Source organism: Bombina bombina, chromosome 1, assembly GCF_027579735.1.
Source record: "Bombina bombina isolate aBomBom1 chromosome 1, aBomBom1.pri, whole genome shotgun sequence".
Lineage (NCBI taxonomy): Eukaryota > Metazoa > Chordata > Amphibia > Anura > Bombinatoridae > Bombina > Bombina bombina.
Window position 1 is genome coordinate 840,356,470 of NC_069499.1, and position 22,119 is coordinate 840,378,588.

At 44.3% G+C, this 22,119-nt stretch overlaps 1 protein-coding gene across 2 annotated transcripts in view; it reads right to left on the reverse strand.

Annotated features, from left to right (window-relative positions):
• PMFBP1 (polyamine modulated factor 1 binding protein 1) overlaps nucleotides 1-22,119 on the reverse strand; it is a 347,880-nt gene that overhangs the window by 72,325 nt on the left and 253,436 nt on the right. For both annotated transcript variants that reach the window (XR_008400176.1, XM_053699461.1), the window contains exons 27-29: nucleotides 11,369-11,522; nucleotides 261-428; nucleotides 5-172 (exon numbers count right to left, since the gene is read on the reverse strand). Coding sequence is in view for 1 of the 2 variants with exons in the window: in XM_053699461.1 (XP_053555436.1) it covers nucleotides 5-172; nucleotides 261-428; nucleotides 11,369-11,522 (490 nt within the window). In the remaining variant the exon portion in view is untranslated. The remainder of the gene's footprint in view (nucleotides 1-4; nucleotides 173-260; nucleotides 429-11,368; nucleotides 11,523-22,119) is intronic.

The window sequence follows — 22,119 nt, forward strand, 5'->3', positions numbered from 1 at the left end:
TGACCTCCTTAGTTTGAATTTGGATCTTCTTCTGCCCCTGCTGCAGAGAACTCTTGGTGATCTCAAGCTCAGCTGCACTCACTCTGCCTTCTTCCTGTGCGCTAATATATTTCCTTTCAATTTCTGAGTAGCTGTTTTGCAAACTCTGCAGTGCCCGGTCACGCTCTGCCAGCTTTAAGAGAACACAGTTTATTTAAGAGGTTGCAGTTTGCTTCTGAGTAACATGAACCTCTACTCCACTTAAACACCCTCTGCATTACCAGCCTATCCGCGTGTTGCACTCGTAGACGTAGATCTTCCACCTCTTTCTGCAGTGAGCTCCCTTGTTCTTTACTTCGTAGCTGCTGTTTCTGTAGTTCTTTGTGTCGATTCTGTTGCTGAACCAGTTCTGTTCTAAGATTCTGCTGGATCACACTATGCTCCTGTAACTAAAGTTTACAAGTGTCACATTATTCTACTGTTACCTTATCCTACTAAGGGTCAGATTACAAGTGAAGCACTAATTAATGCTCCCGCATGTTAACTGCGATAGAAGCGTTTTGGGCGCTTTGTGTTGCGCTCATATTGCGAGTCAAAAGTAAACTGTTTTTGCTCGTGCACTAACTAACCCGACAAGCACAAGAAACAAGATGTATGCTTATCTGATAAATTATTTTCTTTTCTGGCATGGAGAGTCCACGAATCGATTCCAATTACTAGTGGGAATTCAACTCCTGGCCTCCTGGAGGAGGCAAAGAACACCCCAGCATACTTTAAGTATCCCCCCTACTTCCCACAATCCCCCGGTCATTCAGCCAAAGGAAAAATGGAAAGAGAAGAGTACACAAAGGGTATAGAGGTGCCTGAAGTTTAGAAACAAAATCAAACAAATTAACAAACCATCTAAAAATTTAGATAAGGGCAGGTCATGGACTCTCCATGCCAGGAAAGAAAATAATTTATCAGGCAAGCATGAATTTAGTTTTCTTTCCAATGGCATGGATAGTCCACAAATCCATTCCAATTACTAGTGGGAACCAAGCTAGAGGACACAGAATGAAAGGGAGGGAGAACAAGACAGTCGGACCTAAACAGAAGGCACCACTGCTTGAAGAACTTTCCTCCCAAAGGAAGCATCAGCAGAGGCAAAAGCATCTAATTTGTAAAATTTGGAATAAGTATGTAACGAGAACCAGGTGGCCGCCTTGCAAATTTGTTCCACAGAAGCCTCATCTTTAAAAGCCCAGGATAAAGAGACAGCCCTAGTTGAATGAGCCGTAATCCTCTCAGGGGGCTGTTGTCCAGCTGTCTCATAAGCCAATCAAATGACACTCCTTAACCAAAAAGAAAGGAGTGGAAGAAGTGGGCTTTCTGGCCCTTACGTTTGCCAGAAAAAACAACAAATTGGGCAGAAGATTGCCAAAAATCCTTATTAGTCTGCAGATAGAATTTTAAAGCACAAACTACATCCAGGTTGTGCAACAGACGTTCCTTATGGGAAGAAGGATTAGGACAGAAAGAAGGAACGACAATCTCCTGATTGATATTATGGTCCGAAACCACCTTAGGAAGAAATCCCAATTTGGTACGAAGGACCGCATTATCTGCATGTAAAATAAGATAAGGGGGGTCACACTGTAAAGTCGAAAGCTCTGAAACTCTACGAGCAGAATAGATGGCTAGTAAAAACAAAGCTTTCCAAGACAATAACTTAATATCAACAGAGTGCATCGGCTCAAACGGAGCCTTTTGCAGAAACCTAAGAACTAGATTAAGGCTCCACGGAGGAGCAACAGGTTTAAACACAGGCCTGATTCTTACCAGGGACTGAACAAAAGACTGAACATCCGGTAACTCAGCCAAACGTTTATGTAACAGAACAGAAAGGGCAGAAATCTGACCCTTCAAAGAACTAACTGAAGGTCCTTCCTCAATGGCAATTTCCACGAGTGTCCACCAGAGCTGCTTGCGGATCCCTTGTTCTGTATTTCGGAAGCTTGGTGTTTAAACAAGACATCAACATGTCTAACTCTAGAACTGCCCACCTGAAGGTTATCATTGAGAATAGCTGCGGATGAAGAGCCGACTCCCCTGGATGAAACGTCTGCCTCCTCAGATAATCCGCCTCCCAGTAGTCCACACCTTGGATGTGAATGGCAGAAATGTGACAATTGTGAGACTCCGCCCACTGAAGAATGCGAGTCAACTTTCTCATTGCTAAGGATCTCCTTGTTCCTCCCTGATGGTTGATATACACCACAGAAATGATGTTGTCCTATTGAAATCTGATAAACTGGCCCAAACTCAGTTGAGGCCAAGCTATCAGAGCATTGAAGATTGCTCTGAACTTCAAGTTATTTATTGGTAGAGTAGACTCTGTCTGAGTCCAGATTCCCTGAGCTCTTAAAGAACCCCAAACTGCTCCCCAGCCAGAAAGGCTGGCATCCATTCGATCTCCATGAGGGCTTGGATTGTTCAGGTTTGGAAGAAGAAGAGGATTTTTGTCCCTGGAAATTGTGAAAGGAACGAAAATTATAAGTCTGGCGACCCTTAGGCCTAACCTTTTTATCCTGAGGCAGAAAGGCACCCTTACCACCTGTGATGCCCCTTGTTTCCGGCAAACCGGAAACAGAAGTTATGAAGCAGGGGTTTAAAGACCGCTGCTCCATAACTTGTCCACCTGCTCTGAGGCGGCGGACAGAAATCAACCCGATCGAATACGATTGGGTTGATTGACACCCCCTGCTAGCGGACGATTGGCGGGGGACGGTATTGCATAAGTAGTTCTGGTGAAATGCTTGTGCAATGATAAATGCTGACAGCGTACGCTGTCTGCATTTATCGATGTACAGCGGACATGATACGCTACATCGTATTATGACGGCTCGCACTTTGATAAATATGCTCCTATGACACCATGTCAGCCGACCAAGACTTTAGCCACAATGCTCTGCGAGATAGAATGGCAAGACTAGAAGTCTTTGCACTCAAACTACTTGCATACTGGCATCAACAGATGAAGTTATTAGCCAGTTTTAAAACCTTAATCCTGTCCTAGATCTCCTCTACTGTAGTTTTCTCCAAAATAAGTTCCAATAAGGAGTCGCACTAGTAAGAGGCCGCACTAGCGACTGCCGCCATACTAGCAACTGGTTGCCATAGCAGTCCTTGGTGAAGAATTTTTTTTCTTAAGTACCCCTCCAGTTTCCTATCCAAAGGATCATTGAAGAAGGTACTATCCTCTAGAGGAATTGTGGTTTTCTTGGCTAATGAAGATATAGCACTATCCACTTTAGGAACAGTGCGCCAAAGGTCTTGCACAGAGTCTGCAACAGGAAACATCTTTTTAAAGACAGGAGAGCGGGAAAATAGAACACTTGGCTTCTCCTATTCCTGAGAAATAATGTCTGACATGCGATCTGGAACAGGAAATACTTTCACAGATCTTGGTTTGACATCAAAAACTCTATTTAGCTTATTAACCTTGAGAGTATACCTAGAACCTCTTTCAATAGTAAACAGAGGTGTTCAAGCTTAAATCTAAAACTGACCTCTTCTGAATCTGTTGTACTAGTGCCCTCATAAGCTATAGAAGAAAGAGCATCTTCAGATAACTGAGATAAACTGACTAAGGCAGTCTTGGCGTTATTAGAAATTCCTGATGTAGAGGAAATGTTCTTAGATTTTCTCTTCCTTTTACCTGAGATAGGTAAGGCACTCAGTGCTGCAGAAACTGCAGAAGTTGAGCAGCAAAATCACCCTGTAAATATACACCCCCAGGTACTGACTGAGAGGAGCCGCAGGGCACTGCTTGTGTAACTGCCAAAGACGGGGACTTCTGAGGAGAAAACTGAGGCATGTCTTGGACAACAATATCCTGAGACACAGATGGCTGTGAGAGGGTATATTTTTTAGAAAGTAACAATTTATTCACACATGTGGAACAAAACTGCACAGGAAGGAATAACCTGAGCCTCCAGAAAATAAAAACATTTTTCAAAAGACATAGATATACTCTTATCAGCATCCATAATGTCTTAAATTATTGGTTCCCAAGAGCAATAACGTTATAAAATTAGGATCCTAAAAAAATCTAAACCCACTACAAAAACAAATTATGCTTACCTGATAATTTCATTTCCATCGTGGGGAGGAGAGTCCACGGCTTCACTCATTACTATTGGGAATTAAGAACCTGGCCACCAGGAGGAGGCAAAGACACTCCAGCCAAAGGCTTAAATACCTCTCCCACTCCCCTCATCCCCCAGTCATTCTGCCGAGGGAACAAGGAACAGTAGGAGAAATATCAGGGTATAAATGGTGGCAGAAGATTAAATAAATTTAGACTCTCCTCCCCAAGATGGAAATTAAATTATCAGGTAAGCATAATTTATGTTTTCCATCTAAAGGGGGGGGAGGGGGTGTTAGAGTCCATGGCTTCATTCATTACTATTGGGAACATATACCCAAGCTCTAGAGGACACTGAATGAAACCGGGAGGGTAAAAGGCGGACCCTAATCTGAGGGCACCACAGCCTGTAGAACCTTCCTCCCAAAAGCCGCTTACGCAGAAACAAAAACGTCAAATTTGTAAAACTTTGTAAAAGTATGTAAGGAAGACCAAGTAGCCGCCTTACAAATCTGCTCCATAGAGGCCTCATTTTTGAAGGCCCAAGACGAAGCCACAGCTCTAGTGGAATGAGCCGTAATCCTCTGAGGAGGCTTATGTCCCGCTGTCTTGTAAGCCAAACGGATCAAGCTCCTAAGCCAACAAGGCAAAGAAGAAGCAGAAGCCCTCTGACTCCTGCACTTCCCGGAATACACAACAAAAAGAGATGTAAGATTGCCTGAAGTCCTTTGTAGCCTGAAGATAGTATTTTGGGGCACGGACCACATCTAGATTAAGAAGTAACCGCTCCTTCAACAAAGAAGGGTTAGGACACAGAGAAGGAACAACTATTTTCTGATTGATGTTACGATTGGACACCACCTTGGGGAGAAACCCCAAGCCAGTGCGAAGAACAGCCTTATCCGTATGAAAAACTTGATAAGGGGGCCCATGTTGCAAGGCCGCCAGTTCATATACTCTGCGAGCTGATGCAATGGCCAACAGGAAGAGAATCTTCCAAGGACAGAACCTTAATGTCAAGAGAATGCATAGGCTCAAACGGAACCTGCTGCAAAACCTTAAGGACCAAGTTTAAGCTCCATGGGGGAGAAAGGCCTGAATCGAGACAGAGCCTGAACAAAGGATTGAATGTCAGGGAGCTCAGCGAGTCTCTTATTTAACAAAACAGATAATGCCGAAATCTGACCCTTTAAGGAACTAGCGGCAAGACCCTTCTCTAAACCCTCTTGAAGAAAAGACAGAATTCTGGAAACCCTCACCTTGTGCCAAGGGTATCCATGTTTCTCACACCAGGCCAAGTAAGTCCTCCACACCTTATGGTAGATGCGTCGAGTGACTGGCTTTCTTGCCTGAACTAGAGTGTCAATCACACTTTCAGAAAGACCTCTCTTGGCTAGGACTAAGCGTTCAATCACCACGCAGTCAGTCTCAGAGAATCGAGATTTTGATATTGGAAAGGACCCTGCTCCAGCAGATCCCTGCAACAGGGTAACCTCCACGGCGGAGAATCAGAATGGTCGACGCTCTCTCCTGCTTTATGCGTGCCACTATACGAGGTAGAAGTAATAAGGGAGGAAAAATGTACGCTAGATCGAACCCCGAAGGCACCGCTAATGCATCCATCTATTCCCGGATGGAATGTTTGCCTGCTGAGGAAGTCCACTTCCGAGTTGTCCACACCTGGAATGTGAATCGCCGAAAGCAAGCAGTTGTGGGACTCCGCCCATTCCAGGATCCGAGACACCTCCCTCATTGCGAGGGAGCTCCTTGCACCTCCCTGATCGTTGATGTAAGCCACCAAGGTAATGTTGTCCGTCTAAAACCTTATGAAGTTGAACGCCACAGGCGGGGCCATGTCTTCAGAGCATTGTAGATTGCTCGAATTTCCAGGATATTTATCGGTAAAAGGGACTCCAGCCAAGACCATTTTCACTGTGCCATCCTGGCACCCCAAACAACTCCCCATCCCGCCAGACTCACGTCCGTGGTCACAACCTCCCGGGACGGTCTCAAGAAAGATGACCCCATGGACAGTTGTTCCGGGAGGCTACACCAAAAGAGGGAGGTCCGAGCCTGCACATACATGGATATCAGACAGATCTGAATGATCGCCGTTCCACTGCCTCAACATGCATAATTGAAGAGGCCTGAGATGAAACCTGGCAAATGGAATGACGTCTATGCTGAAGACCATGAGCCCGATCACCTTCAAACATTGAGCCACCGAGGGCCTCTCTGAGGATCGAAGGGCCAGACAGGTGTACGCAAGCTTCCTGCGTCTTTGATCCGTGAGGAAAATCTTCATGGACACAGAGTCTATGATCTTGCCCAGAAACTCCACCCAGGTGCTGGGTACCAGGGAGCTCTTTCCGGAGTTTACCTTCCAACAGTGAGATTGAAGCAATAGGAGCAGAGTCCTGGAATGGTCCACTGCCAGACTAAAGGATGGCGCCTGAACCAGGATGTCGTCCAGATAGGGTGCCACCGCAATGCCCCTGGATCTGGCCACTGCAAGCAGAGCCCCGAGAACCTTTGTGAAAACTCTCGGGGCCGATGCCAGGCCGAAAGGAAGGGCCACAAACTGGAAGTGCTGGTCCAGAAATGCAAATCTTAGGAACTTGAAGTGGTCCCTGTGAATTGGAACATGAAGGTAGGCATCCTTCAAGTCTATTGTGGTCATGAACTGCCCCTCTTGAACTAGGGGCAAAATGGACCGGATTGTTTCCATTTTGAACGATGGAACGGACAAAAACTTGTTTAAATATTTCAGATCCAAAATCGGGCAGAACATGCCCTCCTTTTTTGGAACTATGAACAGATTTGAATAATACCCTAGACCCCTTTCTGCAAGGGCTACTGGTCCGATAACACCAAGAGAAGAAAGATCCCTCACACATCCTAGAAAGGCCTCTTTCTTTTCCGGCCTCGATGACAGGTTTTACACGAGGAATCTGCCCCTGGGTGGAAAGGACTTGAACCCTATATTGTAACCCTGGGATACAACCTCCAGAACCCAGGGGTCCTGAACATCCTGCAACTAGGCTTCGGAGAATAGAGATAACCTGCCTCCTACTCGGTCCGTAGACCTGTCAGGGGCCGCCCCTTCATGCCAACTTGGTCTCAGCGGGCTTCTTGTTCTGTTTGGACTTGTTCCAAGACTGAGCAGGTTTCCAAGTTCCCTTGGATTGGTCTGCTTTCGTGGCGGCTGCTGGCCCTGGGCCCTTTCTGCACGAAAGGGTGAAAAGTAGATCCTTTAGGTTTAGCTTTCTTATCCTGGGGTAGGAAGGCACCCTTGCCTCCCGTAACCGTGGATATGATCGAGTCCAGGCCTGGACCGAACAGAATCTTTCCTTGAAAAGGCATGTCTGCCGACCAAGATTTTAGCCGCAAGGCTCAGCGCGCTAAAACAAAAACACCTGACACCTTAGCATTCTGGCGAATGATCTCCGTCGCAAATCAGACCAGAAGTGAAGAAGCCCCACCCAGTCACACGGGAGCCTCGCAGGACTGCCCCTGCCTAAAGGAGAAAAGGCGCAAAAAAAGTCAGTGCAAAAACTCCTGGAAAAAGAACCTGATAGTTCCACGCATTGCCAGAGCCTCATCCCGCACAAGCGCAGCAATGACACAATAAACAATATCATGTATAAACGCCCCCTGTTCAATAATCCTCCTACCAGGAATATTAACCCATGATTCTGTAAATATAAAAGGCTCCACACTGTGACCCTTTCTTCTATGTTAACATTGTGTATAAAATGAAACGATCTTACCAGAATCCACGCCGTGGAACAGGAACACGGCCATTCAAGTGTGACAGGTCATAGCAGCGCTCCTGACATGGACTTGAGAGAAGAAAGCAGTCTGCAAAGTTCGTCAACGCCGATTGCTGTAGGAGCTAATATGAGTCGGGATGGTTTCGCAAAAGAGACTCTCCCTGCATCTCCGGACTCTAACTTTAACCCAAGCCCTCACTGAGAAGCCTTATAGGGCTACTTAAAACTCCTGTCCCATTGCGAAGAGTAATACCCTCCATAAGAGACCTCCGAATCTTCTGCACCTCTCTGCCACCTCCTGTGACAAAAGGCAAAGAATGACTGGGGGATGAGGGGAGTGGGAGAGGTATTTAAGCCTTTGGCTGGGATTGTCTTTACCTCCTTGTGGTGGCCAGGTTCTAAATTCCCAATAGTAATGAATGAAGCCATGGACTCTCCTCCCCTTTAGATGGAAAACCTTTTTAGACAAATAATAACGGATTTGATAAAAAAAACTTTATTAATACCAGGCACCACTATATCCCCATCCCTGCTGAGGAGACTCCCTCTCTGGTGACACAGAACGGCCCAGAGCGAAATATAGAGCTATTTATAGCAACAGCTCTTCACCGTAGTTTCTCACAGATCCGCTAAAGGAAATGTTCTTAATCGCAGGATCCTGCTCTGAAACACTATCCGTAGGAACTCCGCTTCCCAAGCCGACTGAGGAAATGGAAATCCGCTCAGCGGAAGAGAAGCAGTGCAGTCGCATGACCGCAAGAAAAAACAGATGCGACACAGGGGAGAAAAGCGCGCAATTATGCTGCGCTGAGATCCCCAGCCTCAGAAACTACAAAGTATGGCGGTAGTGCTTTACTAGCCCAATACAACATGAGGGCATACAGTGACACCTACACATTTAAAGTTATAGGTTCCCAGGATCAGTGTTTTTCAACCGATGTGCCGTGAGAGATCCTCAGGTGTGACGCAGCAGACTGACAACAGTGCGGGGGTGTCCCTCTTTCAAATTTTGAAATATTGGGATGTATGTGACAGGCTCATCAGGCATCATTTACAACCATGACATTGACATTCATTCACAGACAATCATGATTGTTTGTGAATGAATGTCAATATGTCATGTATAGTTTGTAGGAGGCATGACATGACAGCACAGTACAGTGTGTATATATATATATATATATATATATATATATATATCCTGTATTAGGCTACAATGTGTGATTTTGTAAAATTTTGGGATGGTGGTGTGCCACAGGATTTTTTAATGTAAAAAAGTGTGCCACAGCAAAAAAAAAGGTTGCAAATCACTGCCCAGGATGATAAAAAAATCAGCCTTAATCCTCCAACTTGATACTTTCCCATTAACCCTTAATAGCCAGAGCCTCAATAAAAACTTAAAGGAGACCTTTAACTCATTGTACACTCTCAGTAAGCAGTATGGTGCCCTGCCCATGCTAAGCAAAATTACATATCCCCAATATGAAAAGATATAGAGTACCCTTACGTCCACTGAAGGAATTAACCCCCAAAAGTGCTGTATCCCAACCTAGAAGGCAAAAAGCTGTGGATTCAGCTGCAGGGCAGGTACAGCATCTCAGGTATGACAGACTCAGATCACCTCTGACAGGGACCTGAAGAGAAAAGAAAATCAGAGTAACCAACCCTGGTTTTCTAAATAGGGGTAAGCATAAAAGTTGGAAGAAGAGCAAGGACTACCCTGCTATTTGCCACCATAACTTTTACTAAAGAGGATTACATAGACACAGCGCAGCCCCAATCATTTCTTGCAGGGAAACTACCGATTAATGGATTGTTATCTTCAGACACCATCTTCGCACACCTCCATGATGTACAAAGGCAAAGAATGACTGGGGCATTGTGGGAAGTAGGAGGGATACTTAAAGGGACAGTATACTGTAAAATAGTTTTTCCATTAATGTGTTTAGAATTGCTTTTTTTACCAACTGCAGAGTAAAAATGTATGAAAATTAGCCTTTTATGGTTTATTTGTGTATATTAAAGCTCTGATTTTGTGTTTTGAAGCCACAACCTAATAAAATAGGTTGAGCTTGTAGGTATAATCAGATCTCATTACTGTATCACATTGTGCACATATACATTCTTCTTTATCTTATATCTGTCCTTAAAACAATCACCAGTACTTGGAGAGAACAATGGAAAATCAACATTATATTATCTTATCTCTGCTATATCCCACTGGGAGTGTAATCTCTTCTGCTGGCTGTGTTTACAAAGCTTATCTATAGCTTGGACCTGCGGCCACAAACTTTCAGAATAGGTGGGGATACCACATGATAAATCAACTATTTCAAATGCCAATATAAGGGTAAAGGAGCTACTTGTAAATAATTTAATACACTCTAGCAGGTAAAGTGGATTATTGGGAACAAATTAAAGGGGAGAAAAATTTTGAGTAAACAGTCCCTTGCTGGGGTGTTCTTTGCCTCCTCCTGGTGGCCAGGAGTTGAATTCCCAATAGTAATTGGAATGGATTTGTCGACTACATGCCATTGGAAAGAAAGCCAAAATTTGAATATTGCGCCCATGATAACCTATTTCCCCATAGAAGTCAATGGAGCAAAAAAACATCCTACTCACGCGCAAACCTAATCGCATATTCTCAAGTGCGCTAACCCAACATGAAAATATGAATATTTCACATTTTCACATTCCAATGTTCTTCACATAGAAGAGTATATACACACACACACACACATATATATATATTGGAATGTGATGTACTTACTTTTATTAAAAATGAATATTGCATAAATATGTTTTTTCATATATTCATCTACTTAACTGCAAAAGGCTCCAGTGTGTGTAAATACATATATACACATATACATAAATATGAACACATATATAGACACACACACACACACATATACATATATATATATATATATATATATATATGTATATATATATATATACACACATATATACAGTATATACATATACATCTTTAGACATGTACATATAGTATCTCTATGTTATAGCTTTTGTGGGCAATATTTTCTGTGAATAATTTTTATTAGACAGTGGTATTAGGAGTAAGTGTACTTTGTAATGTATTTTTGATGTTTTTTGTGCAACCTTTTTTGTTTTGTTAAACAGTTAATGTTTTGGCTTCCTTCTAATGTTTTTAAAGCATATCAATAAAATATTTTGGATTCTATTCCAACTGTCAGACCTCGTTTTTTGGATCTTGTTAAACAGTTAACCAGAGATCTGAAGTCTCGCTAATCATTCTAGCGCAACCGCGTTTACTTTCAACTTGTAATACCAGCGGTAAGCCCGACCAGTGCAAACACCCATGATAAACCCCTTATCGCTTGCGCGTGAACATTTCCGCTCCACTCATAATCTGGCCCTAAGTGTCACCTTATCCTACTAGACTTCCACTAGTGTCAGTCCCACCATCACTAGCTTCTCTCAAGGTTTCTCAGATAAAACGTACCTGTTGCTGCAAAGCTTTGTGCTGTTCTTGCTCATTTGTCCTCTCTGTCTCTAGCTTGTGGACTAAGTGCTCCAACCTTATGGCCTCAAGGGCTGAAGTCTCCTGTTTCTTCTTCACCTCACTTAGTTCTGATTTCAGGCGTTCAATTAGTGCTCTGTGCAGAGAGGGGCCAAGAGGTAAGTGGAGAGTTATACCGAAGTGAAGAAAAAAGGATTCAAAATTAAACCCGACTGCTTAAAGAGACATTACACTTTAGACTAAATGTCTAAACCCAATACAGAGAACAGCACTTGAGTATATTTGGGAGTGCAAGATGTTGGAGTCACTACACCAATTTCTAGTAAGAATCCATCACAAAATATGACACTGCTGTATCCGCTCCTAATAAATATCCATCAAAAAAATATGACAGCACTGCTTTAAACCTTTAAAACAATGAATATGTTAAATCAAAGTAACCATAAAAAGAAACAGATTGTGTTAAAAAAACAGCAAACAACTTACTTGTTTTCTTACAAAATAAGCAAGACATTTTTAGTGTAGCCACTGCCTACAGCTAGATAAGCAAGCAGAGATTACAGAACTTAAGTTTTACTCGCATGACTGAGCATGGGCAATAAACTGACTGCAGCTATGTTATGGTCTCTCCTAGCAACACTTCAACTCATAATAAGTAAATTTTAAAAAAAAAATTAAAAAATCCTTTTTAAATGGTTAATAATACATATTGCAATGACGTCTATTAAATATAAGTGAAGGTAAGAGAATAGTTATGCGGTATAGGAATTGGTATCATACACCTCTCTGAAAGACAGCTTCCCCAAAGTGTTGTCTAAGAAAAAACAGTTGTAAGCAAAAACGTATGTATAGAGAGGGCGCCTATTGGGCTAAAGATATCAACACTTTCAAATATTCAAAGATATTTATTAAAAGTCTAACAATAAGATAAAATATGGGACGTCTCCCTATAAAACAAGATAGCCTAAATAATCAGGCGTTATATAAATCAAGTGCAGCATTCACAATGTACTTTGCAATATAACAGGCTAGCATTCAAAAAAACAGAATTTATGTTTACCTGATAAATTACTTTCTCCAACGGTGTGTCCGGTCCACGGCGTCATCCTTACTTGTGGGATATTCTCTTCCCCAACAGGAAATGGCAAAGAGCCCAGCAAAGCTGGTCACATGATCCCTCCTAGGCTCCGCCTACCCCAGTCATTCGACCGACGTTAAGGAGGAATATTTGCATAGGAGAAACCATATGGTACCGTGGTGACTGTAGTTAAAGAAAATAAATTATCAGACCTGATTAAAAAAACCAGGGCGGGCCGTGGACCGGACACACCGTTGGAGAAAGTAATTTATCAGGTAAACATAAATTCTGTTTTCTCCAACATAGGTGTGTCCGGTCCACGGCGTCATCCTTACTTGTGGGAACCAATACCAAAGCTTTAGGACACGGATGAAGGGAGGGAGCAAATCAGGTCACCTAAATGGAAGGCACCACGGCTTGCAAAACCTTTCTCCCAAAAATAGCCTCAGAAGAAGCAAAAGTATCAAACTTGTAAAATTTGGTAAAAGTGTGCAGTGAAGACCAAGTCGCTGCCCTACATATCTGATCAACAGAAGCCTCGTTCTTGAAGGCCCATGTGGAAGCCACAGCCCTAGTGGAATGAGCTGTGATTCTTTCGGGAGGCTGCCGTCCGGCAGTCTCGTAAGCCAATCTGATGATGCTTTTAATCCAAAAAGAGAGAGAGGTAGAAGTTGCTTTTTGACCTCTCCTTTTACCGGAATAAACAACAAACAAGGAAGATGTTTGTCTAAAATCCTTTGTAGCATCTAAATAGAATTTTAGAGCGCGAACAACATCCAAATTGTGCAACAAACGTTCCTTCTTTGAAACTGGTTTCGGACACAGAGAAGGTACGATAATCTCCTGGTTAATGTTTTTGTTAGAAACAACTTTTGGAAGAAAACCAGGTTTAGTACGTAAAACCACCTTATCTGCATGGAACACCAGATAAGGAGGAGAACACTGCAGAGCAGATAATTCTGAAACTCTTCTAGCAGAAGAAATTGCAACTAAAAACAAAACTTTCCAAGATAATAACTTAATATCAACGGAATGCAAGGGTTCAAACGGAACCCCCTGAAGAACTGAAAGAACTAAATTGAGACTCCAAGGAGGAGTCAAAGGTTTGTAAACAGGCTTAATTCTAACCAGAGCCTGAACAAAGGCTTGAACATCTGGCACAGCGGCCAGCTTTTTGTGAAGTAACACAGACAAGGCAGAAATCTGTCCCTTCAGGGAACTTGCAGATAATCCTTTTTCCAATCCTTCTTGAAGGAAGGATAGAATCCTAGGAATCTTAACCTTGTCCCAAGGGAATCCTTTAGATTCACACCAACAGATATATTTTTTCCAAATTTTGTGGTAAATCTTTCTAGTTACAGGCTTTCTGGCCTGAACAAGAGTATCGATAACAGAATCTGAGAATCCTCGCTTCGATAAGATCAAGCGTTCAATCTCCAAGCAGTCAGCTGGAGTGAAACCAGATTCGGATGTTCGAACGGACCCTGAACAAGAAGGTCTCGTCTCAAAGGTAGCTTCCAAGGAGGAGCCGATGACATATTCACCAGATCTGCGTACCAAGTCCTGCGTGGCCACGCAGGAGCTATCAAGATCACCGACGCCCTCTCCTGATTGATCCTGGCTACCAGCCTGGGGATGAGAGGAAACGGCGGGAACACATAAGCTAGTTTGAAGGTCCAAGGTGCTACTAGTGCATCCACTAGAGCCGCCTTGGGATCCCTGGATCTGGACCCGTAGCAAGGAACTTTGAAGTTCTGACGAGAGGCCATCAGATCCATGTCTGGAATGCCCCACAGCTGAGTGACTTGGGCAAAGATTTCCGGATGGAGTTCCCACTCCCCCGGATGCAATGTCTGACGACTCAGAAAATCCGCTTCCCAATTTTCCACTCCTGGGATGTGGATAGCAGACAGGTGGCAGGAGTGAGACTCCGCCCATAGAATGATTTTGGTCACTTCTTCCAACGCCAGGGAACTCCTTGTTCCCCCCTGATGGTTGATGTACGCAACAGTTGTCATGTTGTCTGATTGAAACCGTATGAACTTGGCCCTCGCTAGCTGAGGCCAAGCCTTGAGAGCATTGAATATCGCTCTCAGTTCCAGAATATTTATCGGTAGAAGAGATTCTTCCCGAGACCAAAGACCCTGAGCTTTCAGGGATCCCCAGACCGCGCCCCAGCCCATCAGACTGGCGTCGGTCGTGACAATGACCCACTCTGGTCTGCGGAATGTCATCCCTCGTGACAGGTTGTCCAGGGACAGCCACCAACGGAGTGAGTCTCTGGTCCTCTGATTTACTTGTATCTTCGGAGACAAGTCTGTATAGTCCCCATTCCACTGACTGAGCATGCACAGTTGTAATGGTCTTAGATGAATGCGTGCAAAAGGAACTATGTCCATTGCCGCTACCATCAACCCGATCACTTCCATGCACTGAGCTATGGAAGGAAGAGGAACGGAATGGAGTATCCGACAAGAGTCTAGAAGTTTTGTTTTTCTGGCCTCTGTCAGAAAAATCCTCATTTCTAAGGAGTCTATTATTGTTCCCAAGAAGGGAACCCTTGTTGACGGAGATAGAGAACTCTTTTCCACGTTCACTTTCCATCCGTGAGATCTGAGAAAGGCCAGGACAATGTCCGTGTGAGCCTTTGCTTGAGGAAGGGACGACGCTTGAATCAGAATGTCGTCCAAGTAAGGTACTACAGCAATGCCCCTTGGTCTTAGCACAGCTAGAAGGGACCCTAGTACCTTTGTGAAAATCCTTGGAGCAGTGGCTAATCCGAAAGGAAGCGCCACGAACTGGTAATGTTTGTCCAGGAATGCGAACCTCAGGAACCGATGATGTTCCTTGTGGATAGGAATATGTAGATACGCATCCTTTAAATCCACCGTGGTCATGAATTGACCTTCCTGGATGGAAGGAAGAATAGTTCGAATGGTTTCCATCTTGAACGATGGAACCTTGAGAAACTTGTTTAAGATCTTGAGATCTAAGATTGGTCTGAACGTTCCCTCTTTTTTGGGAACTATAAACAGATTGGAGTAGAACCCCATCCCTTGTTCTCTTAATGGAACGGGATGAATCACTCCCATTTTTAACAGGTCTTCTACACAATGTAAGAATGCCTGTCTTTTTATGTGGTCTGAAGACAACTGAGACCTGTGGAACCTCCCCCTTGGGGGAAGCCCCTTGAATTCCAGAAGATAACCTTGGGAGACTATTTCTAGCGCCCAAGGATCCAGAACATCTCTTGCCCAAGCCTGAGCAAAGAGAGAGAGTCTGCCCCCCACCAGATCCGGTCCCGGATCGGGGGCCAACATTTCATGCTGTCTTTGTAGCAGTGGCAGGTTTCTTGGCCTGCTTTCCCTTGTTCCAGCCTTGCATTGGTCTCCAAGCTGGCTTGGCTTGAGAAGTATTACCCTCTTGCTTAGAGGACGTAGCACTTTGGGCTGGTCCGTTTCTACGAAAGGGACGAAAATTAGGTTTATTTTTTGCCTTGAAAGGCCGATCCTGAGGAAGGGCGTGGCCCTTACCCCCAGTGATATCCGAGATAATCTCTTTCAAGTCAGGGCCAAACAGCGTTTTCCCCTTGAAAGGAATGTTAAGTAGCTTGTTCTTGGAAGACGCATCAGCCGACCAAGATTTCAACCAAAGCGCTCTGCGCGCCACAATAGCAAACCCAGAATTCTTAGCCGCTAACCTAGCCAATTGCAAAGTGGCGTCTAGGGTGAAAGAATTAGCCAATTTGAGAGCATTGATTCTGTCCATAATCTCCTCATAAGGAGGAGAATCACTGTCGACCGCCTTTATCAGCTCATCGAACCAGAAACATGCGGCTGTAGCGACAGGGACAATGCATGAAATTGGTTGTAGAAGGTAACCCTGCTGAACAAACATCTTTTTAAGCAAACCTTCTAATTTTTTATCCATAGGATCTTTGAAAGCACAACTATCCTCTATGGGTATAGTGGTGCGTTTGTTTAAAGTGGAAACCGCTCCCTCGACCTTGGGGACTGTCTGCCATAAGTCCTTTCTGGGGTCGACCATAGGAAACAATTTTTTAAATATGGGGGGAGGGACGAAAGGAATACCGGGCCTTTCCCATTCTTTATTAACAATGTCCGCCACCCGCTTGGGTATAGGAAAAGCTTCTGGGAGCCCCGGCACCTCTAGGAACTTGTCCATTTTACCTGATAAATTACTTTCTCCAACGGTGTGTCCGGTCCACGGCGTCATCCTTACTTGTGGGATATTCTCTTCCCCAACAGGAAATGGCAAAGAGCCCAGCAAAGCTGGTCACATGATCCCTCCTAGGCTCCGCCTACCCCAGTCATTCGACCGACGTTAAGGAGGAATATTTGCATAGGAGAAACCATATGGTACCGTGGTGACTGTAGTTAAAGAAAATAAATTATCAGACCTGATTAAAAAAACCAGGGCGGGCCGTGGACCGGACACACCGTTGGAGAAAGTAATTTATCAGGTAAACATAAATTCTGTTTTCTCCAACATAGGTGTGTCCGGTCCACGGCGTCATCCTTACTTGTGGGAACCAATACCAAAGCTTTAGGACACGGATGAAGGGAGGGAGCAAATCAGGTCACCTAAATGGAAGGCACCACGGCTTGCAAAACCTTTCTCCCAAAAATAGCCTCAGAAGAAGCAAAAGTATCAAACTTGTAAAATTTGGTAAAAGTGTGCAGTGAAGACCAAGTCGCTGCCCTACATATCTGATCAACAGAAGCCTCGTTCTTGAAGGCCCATGTGGAAGCCACAGCCCTAGTGGAATGAGCTGTGATTCTTTCGGGAGGCTGCCGTCCGGCAGTCTCGTAAGCCAATCTGATGATGCTTTTAATCCAAAAAGAGAGAGAGGTAGAAGTTGCTTTTTGACCTCTCCTTTTACCGGAATAAACAACAAACAAGGAAGATGTTTGTCTAAAATCCTTTGTAGCATCTAAATAGAATTTTAGAGCGCGAACAACATCCAAATTGTGCAACAAACGTTCCTTCTTTGAAACTGGTTTCGGACACAGAGAAGGTACGATAATCTCCTGGTTAATGTTTTTGTTAGAAACAACTTTTGGAAGAAAACCAGGTTTAGTACGTAAAACCACCTTATCTGCATGGAACACCAGATAAGGAGGAGAACACTGCAGAGCAGATAATTCTGAAACTCTTCTAGCAGAAGAAATTGCAACTAAAAACAAAACTTTCCAAGATAATAACTTAATATCAACGGAATGCAAGGGTTCAAACGGAACCCCCTGAAGAACTGAAAGAACTAAATTGAGACTCCAAGGAGGAGTCAAAGGTTTGTAAACAGGCTTAATTCTAACCAGAGCCTGAACAAAGGCTTGAACATCTGGCACAGCGGCCAGCTTTTTGTGAAGTAACACAGACAAGGCAGAAATCTGTCCCTTCAGGGAACTTGCAGATAATCCTTTTTCCAATCCTTCTTGAAGGAAGGATAGAATCCTAGGAATCTTAACCTTGTCCCAAGGGAATCCTTTAGATTCACACCAACAGATATATTTTTTCCAAATTTTGTGGTAAATCTTTCTAGTTACAGGCTTTCTGGCCTGAACAAGAGTATCGATAACAGAATCTGAGAATCCTCGCTTCGATAAGATCAAGCGTTCAATCTCCAAGCAGTCAGCTGGAGTGAAACCAGATTCGGATGTTCGAACGGACCCTGAACAAGAAGGTCTCGTCTCAAAGGTAGCTTCCAAGGAGGAGCCGATGACATATTCACCAGATCTGCGTACCAAGTCCTGCGTGGCCACGCAGGAGCTATCAAGATCACCGACGCCCTCTCCTGATTGATCCTGGCTACCAGCCTGGGGATGAGAGGAAACGGCGGGAACACATAAGCTAGTTTGAAGGTCCAAGGTGCTACTAGTGCATCCACTAGAGCCGCCTTGGGATCCCTGGATCTGGACCCGTAGCAAGGAACTTTGAAGTTCTGACGAGAGGCCATCAGATCCATGTCTGGAATGCCCCACAGCTGAGTGACTTGGGCAAAGATTTCCGGATGGAGTTCCCACTCCCCCGGATGCAATGTCTGACGACTCAGAAAATCCGCTTCCCAATTTTCCACTCCTGGGATGTGGATAGCAGACAGGTGGCAGGAGTGAGACTCCGCCCATAGAATGATTTTGGTCACTTCTTCCAACGCCAGGGAACTCCTTGTTCCCCCCTGATGGTTGATGTACGCAACAGTTGTCATGTTGTCTGATTGAAACCGTATGAACTTGGCCCTCGCTAGCTGAGGCCAAGCCTTGAGAGCATTGAATATCGCTCTCAGTTCCAGAATATTTATCGGTAGAAGAGATTCTTCCCGAGACCAAAGACCCTGAGCTTTCAGGGATCCCCAGACCGCGCCCCAGCCCATCAGACTGGCGTCGGTCGTGACAATGACCCACTCTGGTCTGCGGAATGTCATCCCTCGTGACAGGTTGTCCAGGGACAGCCACCAACGGAGTGAGTCTCTGGTCCTCTGATTTACTTGTATCTTCGGAGACAAGTCTGTATAGTCCCCATTCCACTGACTGAGCATGCACAGTTGTAATGGTCTTAGATGAATGCGTGCAAAAGGAACTATGTCCATTGCCGCTACCATCAACCCGATCACTTCCATGCACTGAGCTATGGAAGGAAGAGGAACGGAATGGAGTATCCGACAAGAGTCTAGAAGTTTTGTTTTTCTGGCCTCTGTCAGAAAAATCCTCATTTCTAAGGAGTCTATTATTGTTCCCAAGAAGGGAACCCTTGTTGACGGAGATAGAGAACTCTTTTCCACGTTCACTTTCCATCCGTGAGATCTGAGAAAGGCCAGGACAATGTCCGTGTGAGCCTTTGCTTGAGGAAGGGACGACGCTTGAATCAGAATGTCGTCCAAGTAAGGTACTACAGCAATGCCCCTTGGTCTTAGCACAGCTAGAAGGGACCCTAGTACCTTTGTGAAAATCCTTGGAGCAGTGGCTAATCCGAAAGGAAGCGCCACGAACTGGTAATGTTTGTCCAGGAATGCGAACCTCAGGAACCGATGATGTTCCTTGTGGATAGGAATATGTAGATACGCATCCTTTAAATCCACCGTGGTCATGAATTGACCTTCCTGGATGGAAGGAAGAATAGTTCGAATGGTTTCCATCTTGAACGATGGAACCTTGAGAAACTTGTTTAAGATCTTGAGATCTAAGATTGGTCTGAACGTTCCCTCTTTTTTGGGAACTATAAACAGATTGGAGTAGAACCCCATCCCTTGTTCTCTTAATGGAACGGGATGAATCACTCCCATTTTTAACAGGTCTTCTACACAATGTAAGAATGCCTGTCTTTTTATGTGGTCTGAAGACAACTGAGACCTGTGGAACCTCCCCCTTGGGGGAAGCCCCTTGAATTCCAGAAGATAACCTTGGGAGACTATTTCTAGCGCCCAAGGATCCAGAACATCTCTTGCCCAAGCCTGAGCAAAGAGAGAGAGTCTGCCCCCCACCAGATCCGGTCCCGGATCGGGGGCCAACATTTCATGCTGTCTTGGTAGCAGTGGCAGGTTTCTTGGCCTGCTTTCCCTTGTTCCAGCCTTGCATTGGTCTCCAAGCTGGCTTGGCTTGAGAAGTATTACCCTCTTGCTTAGAGGACGTAGCACTTTGGGCTGGTCCGTTTCTACGAAAGGGACGAAAATTAGGTTTATTTTTTGCCTTGAAAGGCCGATCCTGAGGAAGGGCGTGGCCCTTACCCCCAGTGATATCCGAGATAATCTCTTTCAAGTCAGGGCCAAACAGCGTTTTCCCCTTGAAAGGAATGTTAAGTAGCTTGTTCTTGGAAGACGCATCAGCCGACCAAGATTTCAACCAAAGCGCTCTGCGCGCCACAATAGCAAACCCAGAATTCTTAGCCGCTAACCTAGCCAATTGCAAAGTGGCGTCTAGGGTGAAAGAATTAGCCAATTTGAGAGCATTGATTCTGTCCATAATCTCCTCATAAGGAGGAGAATCACTGTCGACCGCCTTTATCAGCTCATCGAACCAGAAACATGCGGCTGTAGCGACAGGGACAATGCATGAAATTGGTTGTAGAAGGTAACCCTGCTGAACAAACATCTTTTTAAGCAAACCTTCTAATTTTTTATCCATAGGATCTTTGAAAGCACAACTATCCTCTATGGGTATAGTGGTGCGTTTGTTTAAAGTGGAAACCGCTCCCTCGACCTTGGGGACTGTCTGCCATAAGTCCTTTCTGGGGTCGACCATAGGAAACAATTTTTTAAATATGGGGGGAGGGACGAAAGGAATACCGGGCCTTTCCCATTCTTTATTAACAATGTCCGCCACCCGCTTGGGTATAGGAAAAGCTTCTGGGAGCCCCGGCACCTCTAGGAACTTGTCCATTTTACATAGTTTCTCTGGGATGACCAACTTGTCACAATCATCCAGAGTGGATAATACCTCCTTAAGCAGAATGCGGAGATGTTCCAACTTAAATTTAAATGCAATCACATCAGGTTCAGCTTGTTGAGAAATGTTCCCTGAATCAGTAATTTCTCCCTCAGACAAAACCTCCCTGGCCCCATCAGACTGAGTTAGGGGCCCTTCAGAAATATTAATATCAGCGTCGTCATGCTCTTCAGTATCTAAAACAGAGCAGTCGCGCTTACGCTGATAAGTGTTCATTTTGGCTAAAATGTTTTTGACAGAATTATCCATTACAGCCGTTAATTGTTGCATAGTAAGGAGTATTGGCGCGCTAGATGTACTAGGGGCCTCCTGAGTGGGCAAGACTCGTGTAGACGAAGGAGGGAATGATGCAGTACCATGCTTACTCCCCTCACTTGAGGAATCATCTTGGGCATCATTGTCATTGTCACATAAATCACATTTATTTAAATGAATAGGAATTCTGGCTTCCCCACATTCAGAACACAGTCTATCTGGTAGTTCAGACATGTTAAACAGGCATAAACTTGATAACAAGTACAAAAAACGTTTTAAAATAAAACCGTTACTGTCACTTTAAATTTTAAACTGAACACACTTTATTACTGCAAATGCGAAAAAACATGAAGGAATTGTTCAAAATTTACCAAATTTTCACCACAGTGTCTTAAAGCCTTAAAAGTATTGCACACCAAATTTGGAAGCTTTAACCCTTAAAATAACGGAACCGGAGCCGTTTTGAACTTTAACCCCTTTACAGTCCCTGGTATCTGCTTTGCTGAGACCCAACCAAGCCCCAAGGGGAATACGATACCAAATGACGCCTTCAGAAAGTCTTTTCTAAGTATCAGAGCTCCTCTCACATGCGACTGCATGCCATGCCTCTCAAAAACAAGTGCGCAACACCGGCGCGAAAATGAGGCTCTGCCTATGCTTATTATATCAAAATACCCAGATAAAATGATTCCTCAAGGCTAAATATGTGTTAATAATCAATCGATTTAGCCCAAAAAAAGTCTACAGTCTTAATAAGCCCTTTTTGAAGCCCTTATTTACAATCGTAATAAACATGGCTTACCGGATCCCAGAGGGAAAATGACAGCTTCCAGCATTACATCGTCTTGTTAGAATGTGTCATACCTCAAGCAGCAAGAGACTGCTCACTGTTCCCCCAACTGAAGTTAATTGCTCTCAACAGTCCTGTGTGGAACAGCCAT